The sequence below is a fragment of the Silene latifolia genome, chromosome 9 (genome assembly GCF_048544455.1).
Source record: "Silene latifolia isolate original U9 population chromosome 9, ASM4854445v1, whole genome shotgun sequence".
Classification (NCBI taxonomy): domain Eukaryota; kingdom Viridiplantae; phylum Streptophyta; class Magnoliopsida; order Caryophyllales; family Caryophyllaceae; genus Silene; species Silene latifolia.
Genome location: NC_133534.1, coordinates 138911408 through 138933751, shown reverse-complemented (window position 1 = coordinate 138933751; position 22344 = coordinate 138911408). Strand labels below are relative to the sequence as shown.

The window sequence follows — 22344 nt, the reverse complement described above, 5'->3', positions numbered from 1 at the left end:
CATTTTGAGATGATGTTGGGAAATTGAAAGAAGGAAACAAAGAAAGAAGAAAAAAAAAAGAGAGAGAAAAAATGAATCGAAAAAGAAAGGAAAAAAGAGCGCTGTACTGTTTGAAGCAGTCGATCGACTGGCATCATCGGTCGATCGACTAGGGCCCGAGAAAAAAAACAAAAAGAAAATCAATTCGCATATTCAAAGTCTTTATTATATGGCGATTTTTGCTCCCATGTTTCATTTGTATCTTATGGGGAGTTGATTATTTCGGAGATTGTGAGTTTTGTGCTTTCTATAGCACCGTGTCAATTGAAGTTTGAACAAGAAGTGGATATTGTCATATGGTTTTGTTACAATACTAGCTTGATCACCTGTACCCCCACGTTCCCATAAATGCTTTGCCTTTCCTGCCCATTACCTCACATATCCCATATATACCTCGGCATGTGTCATGGTCATTTGTTTGGTTGGAATGCATATGTACGGTTTTAGAGATTACGTTCATATTATATTGCAGGCATGTTCTTATAGGTCGTAGTTAGGTGACTGTTACTAACAAAATGAATTCTTTCTATCTTTTACACAAATTCACCTTGTGCTTATTTGAGTGATTTGAGCGACCCGTGAGAGTCCAATTTGATAAGTCTCTATAGTCAACGGTTCAGCAGTTTTGACGACTGCATAACTCGTTTGCATGATGCATACTACTAATTGATTGTTGGTTGTGCATTAAATTGGTTTAGGCTATTCAGTTTGCATTTCGCTCTGGGATTGACCTCGTTCCATTAGGTTTTTAGGATCGAGTCTAGTTCTTGCTTGGGGACAAGCAAGGGTTTGGTTTGGGGAAGTTTGATGCGTGTCCTAAATATGATGTTTTACACCCCATTTTACATGCATTTCAGAGCTCAATTGTGTAGTTTTATGCTACTATTTGCCCCATTTCGTCTACTTTCGTATTTTTATGTAATATTGCAGATTTATGCGGAAATGAGTAGATATTGAGCTAAATCCGTCCCCGAGTACCTTGCACTGCATTTGACGTGAAGTATTTACTCAAGGAACGAGCTTGGTGCGCATTCCGAGGCCCGAAAGACAAATCCACGAGAAGATTGAAGTCAACTACCAGCTAAAGCAGTCGATCGACTGGTCTCATTAGTCGATCGACCTGAGCACGAGTTACAGAAGACACTGTTCAGAGCCACTCAGTCGATCGACCGATCACAGTGGTCGATCGACCAAGTTACGAGCTGATACGCAGATTAAACATATAGAACGAGAAATCCAAAGCCCAAAGCTATATTAGGTTTAGGAATAAAGTTACGTGAGTTTGCTATATAACATAACCTTTTTACAGAGACATTGATCGAGAGTTTTATACTTTCAGTTTCATTCAGTTTTCATTAGCTTTGTTAATTCATTAGGGTTCTTAATATTGTTGGGTATTCAATACAATTCGGTTTTCGGATCTTTCTTCTGCAAATTCATTCGGTATTCCTCTGCTTATTTTCAGTTTCATTACTTTATCGTTCATAGTATAGAATTGTTAGTTAGTTTCCCGAAGCCATAATTATCGTTTTATGCTAGCCTTTTATTCCGTTAATTTAAGCATGAATTCAGTAGTAAATTTCGTTAATTTCATTGTTGTTATCAATCCTAGTATGAGTAGCTAAATTAATTGTGCTAGGATGTAGGGGAATTGTAGGTTAGGCGGCATTAGAATTAACGCATGTCGGTCGATCGACCGCACACCCTGGTCGATCGACTGGCCACGCTGAGATTGTTTCGTTTTAATTGTTTTAATTGTTGTGTTTGACGAATCGAGTGCACGCGACCAGTTGAATACCTAGGATTTGACCGACCCAATAAAGATCGAAAGATAGGGAAGGGAGATAGCCTGCTTAATTAAGACGACTAGATTAATTAGATCGAAAGATAGATTAATTTAGACCTTTAGTCACTTTTCAGGACGAAAGTCAGTATTAGTGGTATTAGGGACCTGTTGCGAAATCGAAAGACGCTACCTGTGAGAGTGGACCGAAAGGACCTCTTATTTTCCCGTCTCACGTGATTGTTTTAGATCTATCTAGTTTGCTGCCGCCGAAACTATAGTGAACCGGACATCCTTGCACCCTTTTAATACCTGTTTTATCCGTTTATTTAGTTTATTGTCTCTTATTGCCTTTAGCTGTAGACCAAATCAGATCAAAACCCCCACATCATTGTTACCTTAAGACCGAAATTAAGACAACTAGAAGTTACATCTGCCTCTCTGTGGTTCGACCCTGCTACCGCTATCTATAGTTGTAGTTGGATTATAAATTTTATCTTTGGTACTCACAACGACGGGTATCATATATAACATGACAGGTGTTGGATTTTGCCGGGGTTCAAGTGAGTGTTAGCGAGTAGTAGATCCTACTCTTTTATTTTATTTATGTTGGATTTGTTACACACTTTTGAGGTTATAATTTTTAGCCCCTTTTAGCAAAAGTGGCAATTGTATCGACTTACCTTTTGAGAATGTACCCGAGGATTATTTTATTTTAATCCGAGTTTGATTTCATTTAGTATTTATTACTGTGATATAATCCCATTCGACAGTGTTTCCGCCACTGTTTTGTACTAGATTTTATAAGGGATTACAGATTGGATCGTTATCGGGTCGGGTAATTTCAGGTCAAATGATGTATTCGGTCGGGTCGGGTTTGGGTCGGGTCGGGTCATTATCGGGTCCGATTACTTTATCGCATTACTTCAAACCATTAATAAAGTTTTTAACCAATTTTTGGTTTAGTTACTTCATTATTAAGTAAAACATATCAATCTAAACACTAAATCACTTTCATTTTGATCAATGATAAGCTAAATAATTGTCGGGTCATCAATTTAATCTGGTCAATATTGGGTCGGGTTCGGTTCGGGATCGAGTCACTGATTATCGGGCCGTGTCGGGTTTCGGGTCGCAAAATTCTCGGGTTCTATCAAATCGGGTTTGCTCGTGTTTGGATCGAGCCAGACTTGCCAGCTCTACTTGCAAGTTGCAACTTTTTTGTGTCGAAACAAGCACAGTACCTTAACGTACCTTGGAGGTCGTAACTACCCTCCTACACTTTGTGATCTACCCTTTAATGTGTAACACCCCGTATTTTATAATAATCTTTTATTATAAAAGTATTTTATTAAAATAATTATTTGAAAGTTTATTAATGTATTTTGAAAATATATATTTATAAGCGTCCGTCCTCTATTTTATTATTTGTGGTTTTAATCTACTTTTGATTGGGTTAAAATATCTGTGCACGATTTTACTATTTTAATTTAATAATTACTTTTCTTACATAAGCTCTCCAAGCGTTTTAATATGGTCCAACTTGATTTGTAATCAGATAATCCATTGTATGAGCTAATGGACCCAAAGCCCAATTGTTAATCCTCTTATAAAAGAAAACCCTAAGCTAGTAACTAGGTTGCTTATTTTCTTTTTTCACGTGAAACCTGCCGCGCCTCTTCCTCTATTTCTCTGTTTTGTTCTTCTTTTCTCCATTTGACTCCATTGTTGAATATCTTTCTTTCCTCCAAACTCATTCACAAATTATATTTCCACAATCCTTGCTCTTATCTCAACAACATAATTATCTCCAAATAATTTTATGGGGATTATTTGTATGGACCTTTAGACCTACGTTTTGGGTCTCTTATTTTTATGGGTAAAGAAGAAGAAGAGTCTTTTATGGTGAATTCATGGATTTGGATTCGGGTATTCTTAATTTTAATTTTGGGGACGTTGACACGTGTTGGAGACAGGACTTTGTTGGTCGTATTCTTTATGAAGGTTTTCGTTAATTGCTAAAAAGGTAACTAGGTGTTTTCCTTTAATTGTGTTTATGCCAATTAGATGTAATTTACATGATTTAATAATTGATTGTGTAATTAGTACATGTTTGATTGTTTATTTTCATGTTTAATTGTGTTTGTGTATCTACGTATGCGTTTTATTGTTTTATTTGCATAATGTTTCTTGCTTATGCTCCGTTTTGTGTGTTTTGCGCGTGCGGCTAGGGTTCCCAATGGAAACCCTAGTGGCGGCTTGATGGGTGTTTATGAGAAGGCCTAGAGTTATAGCTAAACTAGTATAACCTTGAGATTATGGCTCAATGTTATAGCTGGGTTGGTACAACTCTGAGGTTGTGATAAAGTTATAGGTGAATCTGTATAACTTTGAGATTATAGCTTAATGTTATAGCTGGGCTACTATAACTTAAGTCACATGTCGATGTTATAGCTAATGCTAATGTAACATTAGGCTAATGAAGTCAATGTTATAGCTAAAGCTAATATAACATTGGGTTACGAGGTAAGGTTATTGTTAATGTTATAGCTGAAGTTACTATAACATTGGTTGCGTATACTTGTTTCATATGTTGTATTGTGTTCAACGTGTTATGTCCTTGTGTTGCATATGGCTTTGGTTATGCTTGTTCATATGATTGTAGGATAGTCAGTTATATTATCCTACGGTCAGTTATACTGTGCATTATTTCTGGGCTGGTTGTATAGATGACGTGAGGTATCAGTTATATACCGAACGGAAATGAACTAATGCAACCCTTCAGGGTTTGGTGTATGGTCTATGGTCCGGGGGGGCGGCGGGGGGGGGGGGGGTAATGGAGGCAGTTGTTATACGCTCTATTCCCCGAGTGTCATTCGGTGTACAGTTATTGCACCGAGAGTTTGGTCAGGTCTTACACATATATGCAGTGGTTATACGCTATACATAATACCTTGAATGTAGTTGTTATACGGTCCACACCGATGGAGGTAATTGTTATACGCTCCGTCAGTTCAGAGGCAGTTGTTATACGCTCTAACAGTTAGAGGCAGTTGTTATACGCTCTAACGGCGTTCATTTTATACACTGTGCTTGTAAATAGAGGCAGTTGTTATACGCTCTAGTAGGTTGTTGGTTTGGTCACATGATACGTGGTCACGATGGTTCTATGATGTGCATGATGTCGTAATGTGGTTTGAGTTATGCGTCCTCACATGTTGTTTGACTTGGAGTCAATATTTCGTATAATTATCTCCTTATGTCATTGTTTGGTAGTGAGTTGTTGTCAAGTTCTCATGAGTATAGATGGTCTCACATGTTTACTGATTTTGCATTTCAATGTTAATAATTGTTGGTCATATTCAATTGTTGTAAACATGACTGGGAGAGCATCTAGTTATTCCCGACTGATTGTCGACCCCCACTTTCAGGTTGAATGCTCGTCGCTGTTTTGGATGATGTTGCTTGGGATGCATCGAGGGGCAAGACAAATAATAAATTAGGAGTTTGATTTTATGTTTTCAGAACCTTGAATAATGTAATAGTTTGTTTTGGATTTAGTATCGATCAGGATTGGTCAGGTGTTTCCGCCACCTTGACCCTATTATCATTGTAATACTCTGATAAATAATTTAATATACATTTTTCCTTTGTTTTATAATCCGGGTTGTTACAGTTGGTATCAGAGAGAACACGCTCCCAACTTTCGTGTAGTTTATGACTAAAATAGAATGACATTGTAAATGAGTGAGAGTAAATGGGGTAGAAACAATTAAGGACTTGTTTGTTTATGCCTTAATGTTTCGCATCGTTATTAATTGTATTACATGTTTTGTTCATGTATTTGTTTATTTATGTCTTAATGTTTATCATTATTAATTGTATTAAATGAATAGTTTATGTATTATGCTGTTTATAGCTTGATGTTTTGTTTCGTCATTAATTGTATAAAATTTGTTGTTCATGTATGAGTTTTTCGAGCATGCTTTGTTGATTTTAAAGATGGTCAATTTTGAAAATGTCCTTTGCATGTTACGTGTCATGCATTTTGGCTATATGTCGGTCAAAAACTTTTAATCCTTGATAACCCGAGATTTACTCTTATCGTACTTTCATCCTTTTGGATCATTTGGGGATGTTGTCCTTGTTTGAGGCGATTTCGAGGTTGATTCCCTTATGGTTTCTTGAGGCATCAAGATAGGATTGTTGGCAGGCTGGGATGTTGAAGTATGAAAGAGATGTGCGTTTATTATTATGAGTTTGGTAACGAATAAGTTTACTTTGGGATTAGAGGTTTTTGAGATGAAGTTTACTTTGGGATTAGAGGTTGTTAAGATGGAGTTTCCTTTGGTATTAGTGGTTGTTAAGTTCTTTTATGTGCTTGAGGAAATCCTTTTGATGATAAAGGGTGGTGATATTTGTCATAAGATGTATGATTGTGGTTTGACAGTTTCACAAGAAGTGAGTGGGATAATAAGTATATTTCTCTTATGGTATTATTTGGGAATATCTTGACTCATGCTCTTAATCGTTGGAGTTATTAGATTTTTGTCTTGTGTTAAAGGAAAAGTTATACGAGTTATTTATGGATCGAGAATAGAATAATGGAAATGAATTAAGAGTTATCGTGGACTTTAGATTGAGCACATTGGGAATTTTGGAGACTATGCTCGTATTTTATTAAAATACCATATTTGAGGAGTAAGAATCGTTAATGACTATTGGCGAGTTATGAAAGATTTTATGATTTATCCATTGAGGAGTTATTTACTGATCGTACCTTTTAATGGATTGATTGAGAGAGACGAACTGTAATTTGTGGACTCGTTAGATGTTATGTTAAAGTGTTCTAGCGTTGACTTGTGAACGACCATGTTGACAATTATTATAATGTAAGAGGGTATAGAGATTGCTATGGATTGATTCATTAAGTGTGATTAGATTGAGTTCTTGAGAGTTGATGGTCGTCAGAGTTTATAATCTTGAGAGTTGATAATCTGAGGATATAGTGTTTGTAAAGGGACAGTTATATAGAGATTTTGTGGTCCTGAGGTATTATGGAGATATGATGAAAGGATGTTACGAGACGTTGTTACCTTAAGTGATGATTGTACAAGAATTGTAAGACCCTGGTTATCTGCTTTTTTTATTTTATCTTAAGGTATCGTCTTCGGGTAGATGAATGAGTTTTTGGAGTCGTCTATTCATGTCATCCTTGCACGTGTTAACCATACCTCTTCTATTTGAGCCTTCAGACCAAAAGTTTCTTTTATCTTTGTCCTCTGTCTGTTTCATCTATCGTTACTCTCTATTTGTTCTTTATTTCAACTTCAGTTCCTTCTTCTTTGAACTTTTATAATTATCCTTTTCACATTGATTTCTCTCTAAGATTTTACTCCCCAAAAGAATATGTTCTTTTGCTTTGTGGTATTGCACAAAAATGTTTTGTTTTGGTTCGCACGTTATTTATTCTTTCATGGCAACTTGAAAATGTTTCAAATCTCTTTAGAGCTATTTCTGATCATCTCGTAGTGGAAGCTTGGATCCTTTGGCAAGCGATGTCAGATACTTCGAGTTTGACGTTTGGTTATTTGAGGTTGAGAACATAGTAACACAGTTGGATGTGAGTGTGAAGTGGGATAACATATAGAGTTTTGGAGAATGAGTATTAAAGGTCTTATATGAGCTTTGAATGTTAGAGGATGTTTTTACTTTGAGGGTATACAGATGTTTGTTTGTTCTATCTGGGTTAAAAGTGTTTCTTTAAGAGTATGAGTGATTTTTGAAGGACATAGATTTATTAAAGCCTTTTGATCTTAAGAGTTGTGAATGATAGTAAGCACTACTCGCTTTCGGGATATTAGAGTGGGAGTGATTCTAATGGCACTCGTGAGTGAAAGAGTATTATGATTCGAAAGATACTTTTTGTTTAGAGATTATCTGTTTAGGGTTTTGGTTAATGTCAGATCTTGTGGTGACTGGTAAACTTGAAATGGAGCATTTGTTAAAGGTTATGTGGATTTGGAGTAATAGTAACGAGTTCACAGTTTTTAGAGGTCATATATGTTTTTGAATGATGGTTAAAGGTAGTTGGATGAGTGTTTGAAATATGAGGATTAGATGTTGGCTTAATGATCATTTTAGGTTGCGATGGTTGGAGTCTGATATAACTTTTGAGGTTGTAGAGTGTGTGAAGATGATGATAACATTGAGGATTTGAGATATCTTTTTTTGGTTTAAGCGTTGATGGATCAGAGTGCGCAGCGGTTAGGATTCCAAGATGACTTTTGTTGATGATCACCTGTAATTCTTACCTTCTTTTGATCTTATCTTTGAGTTTCAAGTTTCGAGGACGAAACTTCTTTTTAGGGGGTTGGATTGTAACACCCCTTATTTTATAATAATATTTTATTATAAAAGTATTTTATTAAATTAATTATTTGGAAGTTTATTAATGTATTTTGGAAATATATATTTATAAGCTTCCGTCCTCTATTTTATTATTTGTGGTTTTAATCTACTTTTGATTGGGTTAAAATATCTGTGCACGATTTTACTATTTTAATTTAATAATTACTTTTCTTATATAAACTCTCCAAGCGTTTTAATATGGTCCAACCTGATTTGTAATCAGATAATCCATTGTATGAGCTAATGGACCCAAAGCCCAATTGTTAATCCTCTTATAAAAGAAAACCCTAAGCTAGCAACTAGGTTGCTCATTCTCTTTTTCACGTGAAACCTCCCGCGCCTCTTCCTTTATTTCTCTCTTTTGTTCTTCTTTTCTTCCTTTGACTCCATTGTTGAATATCTTTCTTTCCTCCAAACTCATACACAAATTATATTTCAACACACTACAACAAATAAGGACAAAGGCGACCATAGAAGGCGATTGTTCTCAGTCGCCATTATAAATACAGCGACTAAGAACCGTCGCCCGCACTTGGTAGCAAGGTTTAGTCGCTTTTGGCGACGGGTCATAGTCGCCAAATTTGGCGACTGATTTTTTAAAAGCGGGCGACAGACAACCGTCGCAAAATTGGCGACTGATTTTTCTCTTCAGTTGCCAATTTGGCGACTGTCATCCGTCGCCAATAACTGGCCACGTCACCTCCAGATAGGGGAAATTGACGACGGACATCAGTCGCCAATTTGGCGACGGTTTTCAGTCGCCAATTTGGCGACTATGTTCAGTCGCCAATTTGTTGCCAAATTAATTTTCAGATCAGATGGTTGGCAACGGATATCCGTCGCCATTTGCTCAGTTTCAGTCGCCAATTCTACATGTTTTTTAGCCTAAAAATCGTTTTTGACCTAGCCAAATACGTAAAAACCTGCAAATAAACCAACACCACCATCAGAGAACACAAGGGAAGGCAAACACGACCAAATTTTATAAATAAAATCATGTTTCATACACACAAGTACGAGTTTTGGTGCTCTAACATCATCTGGCAATAACGTTTTCTCTAAAAAACTACATAACCGGGAAACTTGCTCCCGCTCCACTACTACCTCCATAATTAGGATCTCTAGGATCCTTGTCTTGCGGGCGCCACCCACTGTTGCAATTGGCGAAAAAGGAGTTCATCCTATCCATTTCCTCCTTATTTCTTCATCTCTCTCGGCATCCCGCTTGTCTTTGGCGGCTAATTGAGCTTAGAGCTGACTTACGATACCCGGGGTATAAGATTGTTGTTGGGAGGAAGGCCCTCTTCTTGCTGGAGGATCATAGTAAAGCTCCTTTGCCGTCCCGGCTCCGTACACATCTCCTCTTTGGAACCCCTCAACAAGATCAAACCATAGCTCGTTGTCGTCAATGTCCGGGTTATTCTTCTTTCGGACAAGGAATCGATCCTATAAAATTGATAAAACGTTAATGGTTAGAGGTTACTTGTCTAAAAATTGATAAAACATATACTTAACACATTTAGAAATGTTTTTTTGACACTTACATATAAGTCTTGATCTTTTGCCTTCCTGAAGATCAACTTGCCCTTGCTTGTCTTCTTTGTGTGAGTGTCAACAAAGAGATCTACAATCGTGGGCATCTTGCCCTTATTCTTCTTGGCCTTCCGGAAAAAAAAAACAAGGAATTGTTACTCAAATATGATAACTAATAAGACTAAATTAGAAGACTATTAAATTAAAAGCTAAGACTAATAACTTACACTTGACAACACTCGATCGTGGAAAGATTGAGACCCTCCGTAATGAGTAGGCTCAACTTCCGCGTCCTTTTCTCCTCCTCTCTTGTTGATTTTATTCCGGGCCGATCCTTCCTTGAACTCGGGACTGTTCCGGTACTTGGTAAATTCCTCATATGACGCACCTATAATCAATAAAATATTAAATATTAATATAGATTCAAAATATGTAAAGAATTTTAACTAATTACGGGTATTAAAAGGAACTAAATACCTTTCATGAAAGATGGCGCCTTCTTCCTCCTAGACACCTTATACATGTTATCCCTTAGCCTCTTCTTGCCGATGTCATTATACCTTTGCCAAAGTAGGCGCTCAAGGTCGGTTGGGCAATAGAACACACGCTACAAAAAAGTAAACAAACTCATGAGAAACAAATCAATAATAAGAAAATTAGAATAAATAAAATTATATCTAATAATATATATTTTATAAATAGATACCCGGAAGTTGTTGAACCACATCTCCTTATTTTCATCACTAGAGTTACTCCAACAAGTGACGCCGTGCGTCATGTTCTCTTGGGTGCTAGTAGTCACTCCACGAACAACCGTTTGACTCTTAAACCTCAAATCAAACATGTTAAAAACATAATTATATGGGGAAAAAAATAATGTATAACATATGTCTAAAAAAACTCATTTGTTACTAAATAAAAAATTACAAACTAGGATGAATAAAAAATTACCAAAGACCGGTCGGATCAAGGATCATCCTGCCGTCAGTATGGCGGGGTATAATGACCTCCTCCTCCTCCTCCTCACTCAACTCCTCCAAAGAACGGTCAACGTCCTCCTCCTGCTCTCGGGAGCTACTACCTCCCCCACTAGAGCCACCCCGCTGCCTACCTCCTCCACGAGCCATGTGCACTACAATTGAAGAAAAAGTGTTAGCAGATATTACAGGATAATTATTATAAGATACAAAAAAATAAAACCTAATAAACAGATATAAAAGAAGAAGATAAAACGCTAATAATTGTTTCCAAATTTTGATATGTATATTTTCAATACCTTCTCTTACTTATCATCATCATCATCATCATCATCTTCTTCTTCTTCTTCTTCTTCTTCTTCTTCTTCTTCTTCTTCTTCTTCTTCTTCTTCTTCTTCTTCTTCTTCTTCTTCTTCTTCTTCTTCTTCTTCTTCTTCTTCTTCTTCTTCTTCTTCTTCTTCTTCTTCTTCTTCCTCCCCCTCCTCATCATTCTGTTCTTCTTCCTCCTCTTTTATCTCATCCCTCTCCTCATCATTCTCTTTTTCTTCTTCCTTTTCTAACTCCTCCTCCGCTTCTATCTCATTTGCATAAATAATTTCATCATGATCAACCGGGGACAAAACTGTTTCTGATACAACTTCTTCTTGGAAAAAAGATGTATCAACTTCTGATCGTGCCTTTGTTTTAAAAATCGCCCACCATTGCTTTTGTTGTCTATCATTACTTGTGCTCGGAAAAGATGCAAAATAAACTTGATGAGCTTGTTGTGCAAGTATAAATGGGTCATATTTAGAGTAGGTTCGAGTATGATTCACTTCCACGAGTTTGTAACGATCATGGACTCTCGTTCCAGCTACGGAATTATCCCTCCATTGACACTTGAATAAGACAGTTTTATAACCCCGATCACGGCCATTGTAGCACAACTCAAAGATATCCTCTAATATGCCATAATATTCATTGCCATAAAGAGAAGAAATAGTAACGCCGTAGTTGCATCTAGCCTTACTTTTCCCATAGTCAAATGTTTGAAACTTAAACCCATTAACTGAATATCGATTCCACGTTACAACCTTTCGAGAAGGACCCAAAGCCAAGCTTCTTATCACATCATCTTGAATATTTAGCTCACATACATGCTTCCGAAACCAGGCTGGAAATTGATCCTCATGCTTACTCCAAACATCCTCTCTGTTCACATTAGGGTGTTCTTTAATGAAATCTGTCACAAATTGAGCTTCATATGGCTCTAAAACCTCACAATTAGATAGCACATAAAGGTGGGCACGGTTATACTCCTTGTCATCCAGAAATCTTGTTCCCCCAGCTGATGAACACCCTATTTCATCTTCCATTTGGAAACACTTGTGTATACTTGTGTCTAGTTCATCCGCTTCATCAATATTCAAGTTTTTTGCTTTGGTCTCAATATGTTTTTCAAAGTAAAGAGAGCAAAAATTGGCAATCTCTTCCGTTCGGTAGGCATTGCATATAGAACCTTCCACACGAGCTTTATTACCAATTTTTGTCTTCGCATGATTAAGAAACCTTTCGAAAGGATACATCCACCTATATTGGACGGTTCCACCAACTTTAGCTTCATATGGCAAATGGATAGGTAGATACTCCATCGAATTGAAAAAAGAAGGCGGAAATATCATCTCAAGTTTACACAAAATTTCTGGTATTTACTCTTCTAAACGACTCATGTCCTCAACTGATATCGTGGAGGAACATAAATCTCTAAAAAATTAACTTATTTCTGTAACTGCATTCCAAACGGTACTCGGGAGTAAATTTTTAAAAGCCACGGGTAATAAGAGCTTCATGAAAACATGACAATCACGACTTTTCAACCCTTTCAACTTCAGTTCCTTCAAATCAACACAACGGCTCAAATCGGATGCATATCCATCGGGAAACTTCAAGTTTCCTATCCAATCGCACAATACCTTTCTTTGAGCTTTGTCAAGAGCAAATATGGCTTTTGGTTTAGCCCCATCCTTACGAATATGAAGTTTAGGACGATCACAAAATTTCTTCAATTCTATTCTTGAATTAATATCATCACGTGTCTTTCCTTTTACATCCATAATCGTATGAATAAGTAGCTCAAAGAAGTTCTTCTTTATGTGCATCACATCCAAATTGTGTCTGATCGGCATTGTTTTCCAGTAGGGAAACTCCCAAAAAATACTTCTTTTAAACCAACCATTTTTTCAACTCTTTAAACTCTTCTTCAGTCCCATTGACAGTTGATGGCAAATCACGTACAGCCTCCCATACCTCATCCCCTTGGAGTCGAACCGGAGCATTGTCACGCACCTCCTTACCTTTTAAGAAAGATTTCTTGTTCTTTCTATGGATATGTCTATCCGGTAAGAAACACCTATGACAATCAAACCAACTAATTTTTTTGGAATTAGGAAGATAAAATGCTTTACTCCTATCCATGCAATAAGGACATGCCTTTTGCCCAGCAGTTGCCCATCCTGATAGCATACCATATGCGGGAAAATCATTTGTAGTCCATAACAATGAAGCTCTTAGTTGGAAATTTTGCTTCTTCGACACATCAAATGTTTCTACACCAACTTCCCACAAATACTTCAGTTCTTCCACCAACGGTTGTAAATAAACATCCAGATGGGTTTTTGGGTTATCAGGACCGATGATAAGTAAAGAGAGGAAAATAAATTGTCTTTTCAGACAAAGCCAAGGAGGTAATTTGTACGGTGTGGTCATTACCGGCTAACACGAGTAATTTCTACCAAACTGACCAAAAGGGTCAAACTCATTCGTACACAAGCCAAGTCTCACATTGCGAGGTTCCTTGGCAAAATCAAGATATAACCTATCAAAACACTTCCACTCCTCTCCGTCACTCGGATGACACATCTTTCCTGGTGTACGAGGATTTTCTTTGTGCCATCTCATTTGGTTGGCAAGATTTTTCGTGGCATACATTCTTTGAAGTCTTGGAGCAAATGGAAAATAAATTATTGTGTTTACTGATATTGGTTTCTTTATCTTTCCACTCCTCTTTCCACTCCTCTTATTACCCTTCATCCCCTTCAAAATAATATTTCCCTCACTTGTCTCATATCTATCCCTTTGACATTTATTACATTTGTCAAGCAAAGCATCATCTTTCCAAAAAAGCATACATCCTTTAGGACATGCATCAATCTTTTCATGTGGAAGCTTAAGACCTTTAACCACTTTCTTGGTATTGTAGAAATTTTGGGTCATAACATCCGGTATAACATCCTCAACCAACGTAGAAATACTATCAACGGCTTTAAATGGCATATTATACTCACATTTTAAAGCAACTATCCTGGATGCAACTTGTAACAATGTCATTCTGCTCCCCTCATATAAGGTTTTTCGGAAGCACTTAGCATGTCAAAAAAAGGCTTTTGCTTTTGGGGTTGGTAGTTCTTCATCAATCATTGGTACACGGTCGTCATTAATGAAATCATTAGACTGAAAGCCATCAAGTACCATATCTCTATATAGGTTCTCATTTTGTTGGATTTGAGGCTCTTCGGGATAATATTTTTCTCCATGGGAGATCCAATTGTAGTAGTTTGGAAAAAAACCATTTGTAACAAGATGCTCTTCTACTTCAATGTCAAATAAATATTTTAAGTTTTTACATTTAGTACAAGGACACCTAAGTTTATGTTGTTCCAAATCATATGAATCTTGACATCTAGCAAATTCAATAAATCCACGAACTCCCTTTACAAATCTAGCGATAAGACGTTTCTTCTTATCTACTCTTTCTTCGTACATCCAGCTACGTTCAGATCTCTTCATTTTAATCTAGACAATATATAGCAAACTAACCATTTTAAATAATATTTAATTTCGACAAAAAAATTTTACTTTAAATTTGTACTAACTTATCACATTATAGTACATCAACAATGGTTATCTCATCCTCCATTTTATGCTAACTTCAAGATTTCAATTGAGTCCTTATCACTCCAACCTAAACCCATCAATGTACGTTTCGAGTCACTAGCAAACACACATTTGTGATTTATTAATGAGAAAAAAAATTCGGCAACAATTCACCTTAGTTCTCCAAATACACAATGTGGAATAGATTTATATTCCACATATGTATTCAGAGAACATTGAAGAAATTGCAACAAAACTCTTTTCTCATTAATAAAATCACAACTATGTGTTTACTACCTAAGCGACTTGAAACGTACAAAGACAGTCCCAAAATGGGAACTATTCAAGAATTGCTCCTAATGAGTAATTCTTGAACGGGTACGAGGTCATTATATATTAAACAAGTTGTCAAAAATTTAAATAAAACTTTGAAAAATACAATTTATACATCATGCTCATTCTAACTTAATTTCGTCAATTATAAGGCAAATTTGTTTTATAACTAAAGTATGAAAAAAATTGACAATACTAACATTATACTACCTTCAACAATACTAACATTATACTACCTTCAACAATACTAACATTATATACTACCTTCAACAATACTAACATTATACTACCTTCATAACACTAAACTACTTTCAACAATACTAACACTATACTAACTTCAATATTACTAAAACTAAGTTACTACCTTCAATAATACTAATATTATCAAGATAACCTTCAATTACATCCCCTAATCATATGACATTGCTAATTTAACAAAACCCCCAATTTCTAACCCTAACTAAAATTAATTAAGAAAAATCCTAATTAAATTACAACTACATACATTGTTAGGCATAACTAATGTATAAATTACAACTAGATACTAAATAAGCATCACAAATTAAAAAAAATATGAAGGATTGAAGTAATTAAATCAATTTGAGTAAAAAAAAAACCTTTAGAAAAAACGAAGAACAGTGAAGGAAACTCTGGTGGTCGGTGGTGTTGGTGCCTACGGTGGATGTGTTGCCTCTTCGATCCGGTGGTGGTGGTAGATGGTGGTGGCGTCGGGTGTGTGGACGATTTTTTTTTTTTAAGAATGATATGTTAAATGAATGACGGGTGAAAGAAGGAAGGAGGAAAAAAACATATCAGATGATTGGCCACCGTCATCAGTCGCCAAATTGGCGACCGTTTTCAGTCGCCAATTTAGCGACTGTTTTCCGTCACCAATTTGGATATTATTCCGTCGCCCTTGGATTTCCTGCGGATTTTGGGATAAGATGCTACAGTCGCCAATTTGGCGACTGTTTTCCGTCGCCCGATTTTTTTTCTGTCGCCAAATTGGCGACTAGTCTTACAGTCGCCTACTTTAGACGCCTTTAACGTGTTTTCTTGTAGTGACAATCCTTGCTCTTATCTCAACAACATAATTATCTCTAAATAATTTTATGGGGATTATTTGTATGGACCTTTAGACCTATGTTTTGGGTCTCTTATTTTTATGGGTAATGAAGAAGAAGAGTCTTTTATGGTGAATTCATGGATTTGGATTCGGGTATTGTTACTGTTAATTTTGGGGACGTTGACACGTGTTGGAGACAAGACTTTGTTGGTCGTATTCTTTACGATGGTTTTCGTTAATTGCTAAAAAGGTAACTAGGTGTTTTCCTTTAATTGTGTTTATGCCAATTGGATGTAATTTACATGATTTAATAATTGATTTGTGTAATTAGTACATGTTTGATTGTTTATTTTCATGTTTAATTGTGTGTGTGTATTTACGTGTTCGTTTTATTGTTTTATTTGCATAATGTTTCTTGCCTATGCTCCGTTTTGGGTGTTTTGGGCATGCGGCTAGGGTTCCCAATGGAAACCCTAGTGGCGGCTTGGTGGGTGTTTATGAGAAGGCCTAGAGTTATAGCTAAACTAGTATAACCGTGAGATTATGGCTCATTGTTATAGCTGGGTTGGTACAACTCCGAGGTTGTGATAAAGTTATAGGTGAAGCCGTATGACTTTGAGATTATAGCTCAACGTTATAGCTGGGCTACTATAACTTAAGTCACATGTCGATGTTGTAGCTAATGCTAATGTAACATTAGGCTAATGAAGTCAATGTTATAGCTAAAGCTAATATAACATTGGGTTACGAGGTAAGGTTATTGTTAATGTTATAGCTGAAGTTACTATAACATTGGTTGCGTATACTTGTTTCATATGTTGTCTTGTGTTCAACGTTTTATGTCCTTGTTTTGCATTTGTCTTTGGTTACTCTTGTTCATATGATTGTAGGATAGTCAGTTATATTATCCTACGGTTTAATAGTGATGTTATCCACGTGTATGTGTGGTCAGTTATACTGTGCATTATTTGTGGGCTGGTTGTATAGATGACGTGAGGTATCAGTTATATACCGAACAGAATAAACTATTGCAACCCTTCGGGGTCTGGTGTATGGTCTATGGTCGGGGGGGTAATGGAGGCAGTTGTTATACGCTCTATTCCCCGAGTGTCGTTCGGTGTACAATTATTGCACCGAGAGTCTGGCCAGGTCTTAGACATATAGGCAGTGGTTATACGCTATACATAGTACCTTGGATGCAGTTGTTATACGGTCCACACTAATGGAGGCAGTTGTTATACGCTCCGTCAGTTCAGATGCAGTTTTTATACGCTCTGACAGTTAGAGGCAGTTGTTATACGCTCTAACGGCATTCATTTTATACAGTATGCTTGTAACTAGAGCCAGTTGTTATATGCTCTAGTAGGTTTTTGGTTTGGTCACATGATACGTGGTCACGGTGGTTCTATGATGTGCATGATGTCGTAATGTGGTTTGTGTTATGCGTCGTCACATGTTGTTTGACTTGGAGTCAAAATTTCGTATAATTATCTCCTTTTGTCATTGTTTGGTAGTGAGTTGTTGTCAAGTTCTCATGAGTGTAGATGGTCTCACATGTTTACTGATTTTGCATTTCAATGTTAATAATGTTGGTTATATTCAATTGTTGAAACATGACTGGGAGAGCATCTAGTTACTCCCGACTAATTGTCGACCCCCACTTTCAGGTTGACTGCTCGTCGCTGTTTTGGATGATGTTGCTTGGGATGCATCGAGGGGCGAGACGAATAATAAATTAGGAGTTCGATTTTATGTTTTGAGAACCTTGAATGATGTAATAGTTGGTTTTGGATTTAGTATCGATCCGGTTTGGTCAGGTGTTTCCGCCACCTTGACCCTATTATCATTCTAATACTCTGATAAATCATTTAATATACGTTTTTCCTTTGTTTTATAATCCGGGTTGTTACATAATGCAAAGGTTTGTGTCACGGTTGTAGATGCGCAATCTAATAAACAACGCTAAATTACTTATGATATTTTAGCGCTCAAAGATGAATGATATAATTCTGAAATTTACACACAGAAATTTCTAACGATACTGATATATCAAGAAAAATCCGATAACACAACATCAACCGAGTCTTCACAAAATTATTTGTGGATTACTAAATTACAAACGAAGGGATAAATGGATGATTACCTCCATTATCGGATGGGCTCGCCGTGCTATGTCTAAAGCTATGCTAATCTAATCTAATCCTACGAATCTACGATCTAAAGACACACTATGTTGTAGTTGTTGTTTTAGTTGTTTGAGTCCTTTCATTTAGATGAATGGATCTTGTATATATAGGCAAATACCCTGCTTCCTGATAACCACTCCTTAGTGGGGGGGGGGGGGGGGGGCTGTTGAATAACCGCCGAGTTTTCTGCAAACTTCATCTAGACGCTTGATATAACTTCCCCTAGCCCAACGTGCTTCTTCTTGGACTTTGTTTATCTTCAATATGGATTAATATGACTTAGGCCCAATAACTTATTCTTCAGCGTATGAGCCCACATACCCTTAAAGTAATGGATTTAGTACCTTAACTAAATTAAGCGCCAACAAATACCCCCAGCGTTCAAGGGTTTATTTTGATTCTAAACTGTTGGACACTGAACTTTTCTCTAGGCTAAGCGCTTCACCGATTTAGGCCTTCCATGCCAGAAATCCCAACTCTTTATCCATTGTTGCCATGCTTTGCAAACTCCAGTGCATACCATCAAACTCTTCCACTTTAATTTGGAAAGGATTTGGAGAATCATAAAGGACTCATGAGACCCTAACAAAAACAAAGGACTCAAATCCTCTTTGTTGTCTTGACAGGGCTTCAAAACCTCATCTTCTTGCATACTCCTTGTACGCTTTCTTGAATCAATTTCTCCAGCCATTGTGTTTTTGATGCGCGGTTTGAGAAAAGTAAGAATGACTTCTTACCTTAGAGCAAAAAAACGAATTTATACACATTTTAGGATACTCAACCGTCTTAGAGTCGTGGTGCAAATAACCATTTTGTCATATCCACCCCTTCATATGCCAAATTCTTCAGTGCTCTGAAAATTCTGGTACCCTCCTTTTCTTGAATCCGTATATACACAGAACCAATCTCATCATCATTACATTAAATGAAGGAATTTATGCCATTACGAACCTTATACATTTATTATGTTTGTGGTGAATTGAATGAAGTTCAGGAACTTCCCCCAGCGTTAGGGTTTTGTGATCTATAACCTTCCAAAACAGGTTGTTGTAGCTCATCCTCGTCTACATCCTCATTAGAACTGTCAATCACAATGGGCGTAGACTCACTGTCTCCTTCTGGACATTTATCTCAAAACTCCGCGTGGTAGAGCGCTCTTTCCTCAAAATTCCGGAAGTGAAGACAACCGCAATTCGTGGCTATTTCCTTTCCATTTCTCATTATGGTTTTGATCTTCCATGGCTAAGCAACGTCTTGCTCATAAGTTAAGCTTGATTCATAAGCCCAACTCACCCCAGGGCTTTTAGGGTCAAACACAAACATCCAAGTCCAGGAATGGCCAATCCTTATTACTGCCAATTTCAATTGAAGGGGCAATTTGTAAAGACCCTCTTCATAATTATCTTTACTTCCAACGCCTCGTTGAAAAAAGGCCTAGATCTCGCCCTTATAATGTGAGATGAAGCTCTAAGGATTCGCAATCTTTCTCATATGAATTCTCTTGCGAATATTATTTTGTCAGCTGTTTTATTGTCGTCATCAAATTGACATTGGTGTTCAATTTCTGACCTAATTCTCTTTTTAGAAAAGGAAGACTTTTTGAATTCTTTTAATGAAATAAGAAATAAGAATTCTTTTCTTTTCTATTAAAATATAAAGGAAATGAAATGGTAAACGTTTCTTTTTGTTAACTGTGCAAGATTAACAAATAAGGATACCCCCACGTCTTACTGAGAATAATCATTAATCCTAGGCGGCGGTTTGTATGCTACAACTGCCATGACTTTCAATAAGTCTAATCAGTCACCCAACTGTCTCAACATATTCGAAGAGACGTGCAAGTGGGCAAGTGGGGTGTACCCCTTACTATTTAGTTTATTCCAAACGTTCCCTTTTAGATTTCTTCAAAAAGAAGGGTTTTATTGCTTTGCAATATCCATTCAGCGCTGGTTCAACGATTAGACTATTTCATTCATTGTTTCAATTCCCTTTGTTTATGCAAGGGCGAGTTACCAATTTATAGAGTGTTTTTTTTATCAATGCTAAATTATGAATATTACTGAATTTGCACTAGGAAATACAAATACTTCATTAAGTGCGAGAAAAGGAAATTTGATAACTTATAATCATTAAAATAAAATATTAACATAGTCAGTATGTAACAACTTATAATTGCAACATAATACTATAAAACATTAAAAATGCGACAATTTATCACTGTCACATATCAAATGAAAATACCACAAGCATGGCAAAACATCCTTCTACCACGCCTGATGCAAAATGAGATAAACATTATTATCCAAAATATGGCTTGTTGTCGTCATCTTATTGCAACGTCAAGCCTAAACATCCTCTTGCCTTAGAATTTCGTCTCTATCGCTGTCATACTCAACGACGTGACCTATAGAATTATTATCCTGTTCCGTTTCTTCCGGAATGTCATCAGCTTCATCCACTACCTGATTCCATTCGAACTCAATGGGATTATGATTGTGAATCGTACTTGGACCATACAATCCTTCTATTAGGAACGCCAATAAGCTCGTCCTTTTTAACATCTATGACGCTATGGGCCCACAACCCATGTAGGCCATGATGATCGACCCATTTGGAGTCCACTTCACCCCCCCCCCCCCAATTGAAGTTGTCGCTTAGCTTGTATACTTGCTTTAATCTCCCAGGACCGGATGGTAACAACCAAAAAGCCTAAGCACGACATACCATGATCATACTATGCCTTGTGTGCCTGTCCGCACTAACCAATATCTTTTTCAGCACATCCCCAACATCACATATCGCGTGCAGTGGCTGATCCTTATTCAGTGGCTCAATTTCACTCTTAGCCTTTTCCATCATATTAGTGAAGAATTAACCCTTTGTGACCGCCTCAAAATGCCGAGCAGCATTGTAACACCCCCATACACCAAGGTGCCTTACCAAGACCACCTAGTGCATGAGAATGCTACCATCTCGGTTACCCGAGGCATAATAATCAAAAGTGACCATCAAGAAACGTACTTTAAGTAAATAAATTTAAAGTGTTTACATCAAAACCAAAACTGAGAAGTATGATACAACTGTTCCAAACTAAATAAATAAAATGTCATAACACAACAGCGGAAGACTACTATCTGACCCGTGGTGACTCCATCCCCAGCCATTCCCGCGCATATCTGAGAGATACCTGCTAAACAACTGCTCACCATCCCCGAATAGATCACCACAGTTTTCAAACATTTAGTGGCGTCAGTTACTGCATAAACATTACAAGATAATGCAACAAACAGAAACACAATCACAATCCTCCAACACCGTCACATCACCAATCATCTAACTACACACTAAAGTGTGTAGCCCTGCCAGAATATCCATCGCAACAGATATTTCACACCGCCAGTGGGGGACCGCAGCCGTACCCACCTAAGCCCCGCTCATCTCCATTGAACGAATAATCCATGTTCCTTAATGTGCACATCCTCCTTGTGATGGGAACCACAAGGGGCAGATCAAGGGCGTGTAGCCACTCCCGCAAGTGACTCCACTCAGCCGAGAGCGGACCTCGCGAACCACAGCCAATCAACAACAACCAATTACAATATCAATGTAACACAATGCCAAAAACCAATAACGATATAATCACATGCCAATCAACCAACAACCATCTTATACAATTTACACATTAACTGAGTAGGGAAACCCTACCTGGAATGAAATCACCAATCAACAATCACAAGCAGCGGATCAAAAGCGTTCCTCTACGAAATCACCTCCTATAATCACATAATCATTCAATTACAATCTATAATCAACAATAACCCCCAATAATCCCCAATTCACCCAATTAGGGTTTAAACAAAACTAACAAATCGACATAAAAACGGTACAAGGATCTTACCCACAAAACGACGATCTCAACTGTATAAAGAACTCCGAATTTCGACAACTCTAGCCCTTGAATTTGATAGCAATGCGAGAAGAGAACTTACGTTGTTTGCTTTCTTTGTAAAAAGGTTTATAATTTAGTTAAAAAGTAAAAAGAACTGACGGAAATACTTTATATAACATTTCACGTGTTGCTATCAAATCCGGCCAAAAACTCGT

The 22344-nt window shown here is 37.1% G+C and overlaps 1 protein-coding gene across 1 annotated transcript; it reads right to left on the bottom strand.

Moving 5' to 3' along the window:
• Positions 1-9203: 9203 nt before the first annotated feature.
• LOC141598315 (uncharacterized) lies at positions 9204-15745 on the bottom strand. Its single transcript, XM_074418114.1, has 7 exons — positions 15606-15745; positions 10718-10898; positions 10473-10596; positions 10244-10373; positions 9994-10154; positions 9778-9894; positions 9204-9679 (listed from the first exon to the last, which is right to left on the bottom strand). The coding sequence occupies exons 2-7, from the start codon at positions 10891-10893 to the stop codon at positions 9482-9484; spliced, it is 906 nt and encodes a 301-aa protein (XP_074274215.1). The 5' UTR covers positions 10894-10898; positions 15606-15745; the 3' UTR covers positions 9204-9481.
• Positions 15746-22344: the final 6599 nt, after the last annotated feature.

What these genes read in the sequence shown, in the direction of transcription:
- LOC141598315 (XM_074418114.1), bottom strand. Translation starts at nt 10,893, where the DNA reads ATGGCTCGTGGAGGAGGTAGGCAGCGGGGTGGCTCTAGTGGGGGAGGT. An exon ending in TGTGGTTCAACAACTTCCGG is followed by an intron (nt 10,374 to 10,472) that starts GTATCTATTTAT and finishes ACTTTTTTGTAG; the next exon opens with CGTGTGTTCTATTGCCCAAC. An exon ending in ACGATCGAGTGTTGTCAAGT is followed by an intron (nt 9,895 to 9,993) that starts GTAAGTTATTAG and finishes TTTTTCCGGAAG; the next exon opens with GCCAAGAAGAATAAGGGCAA.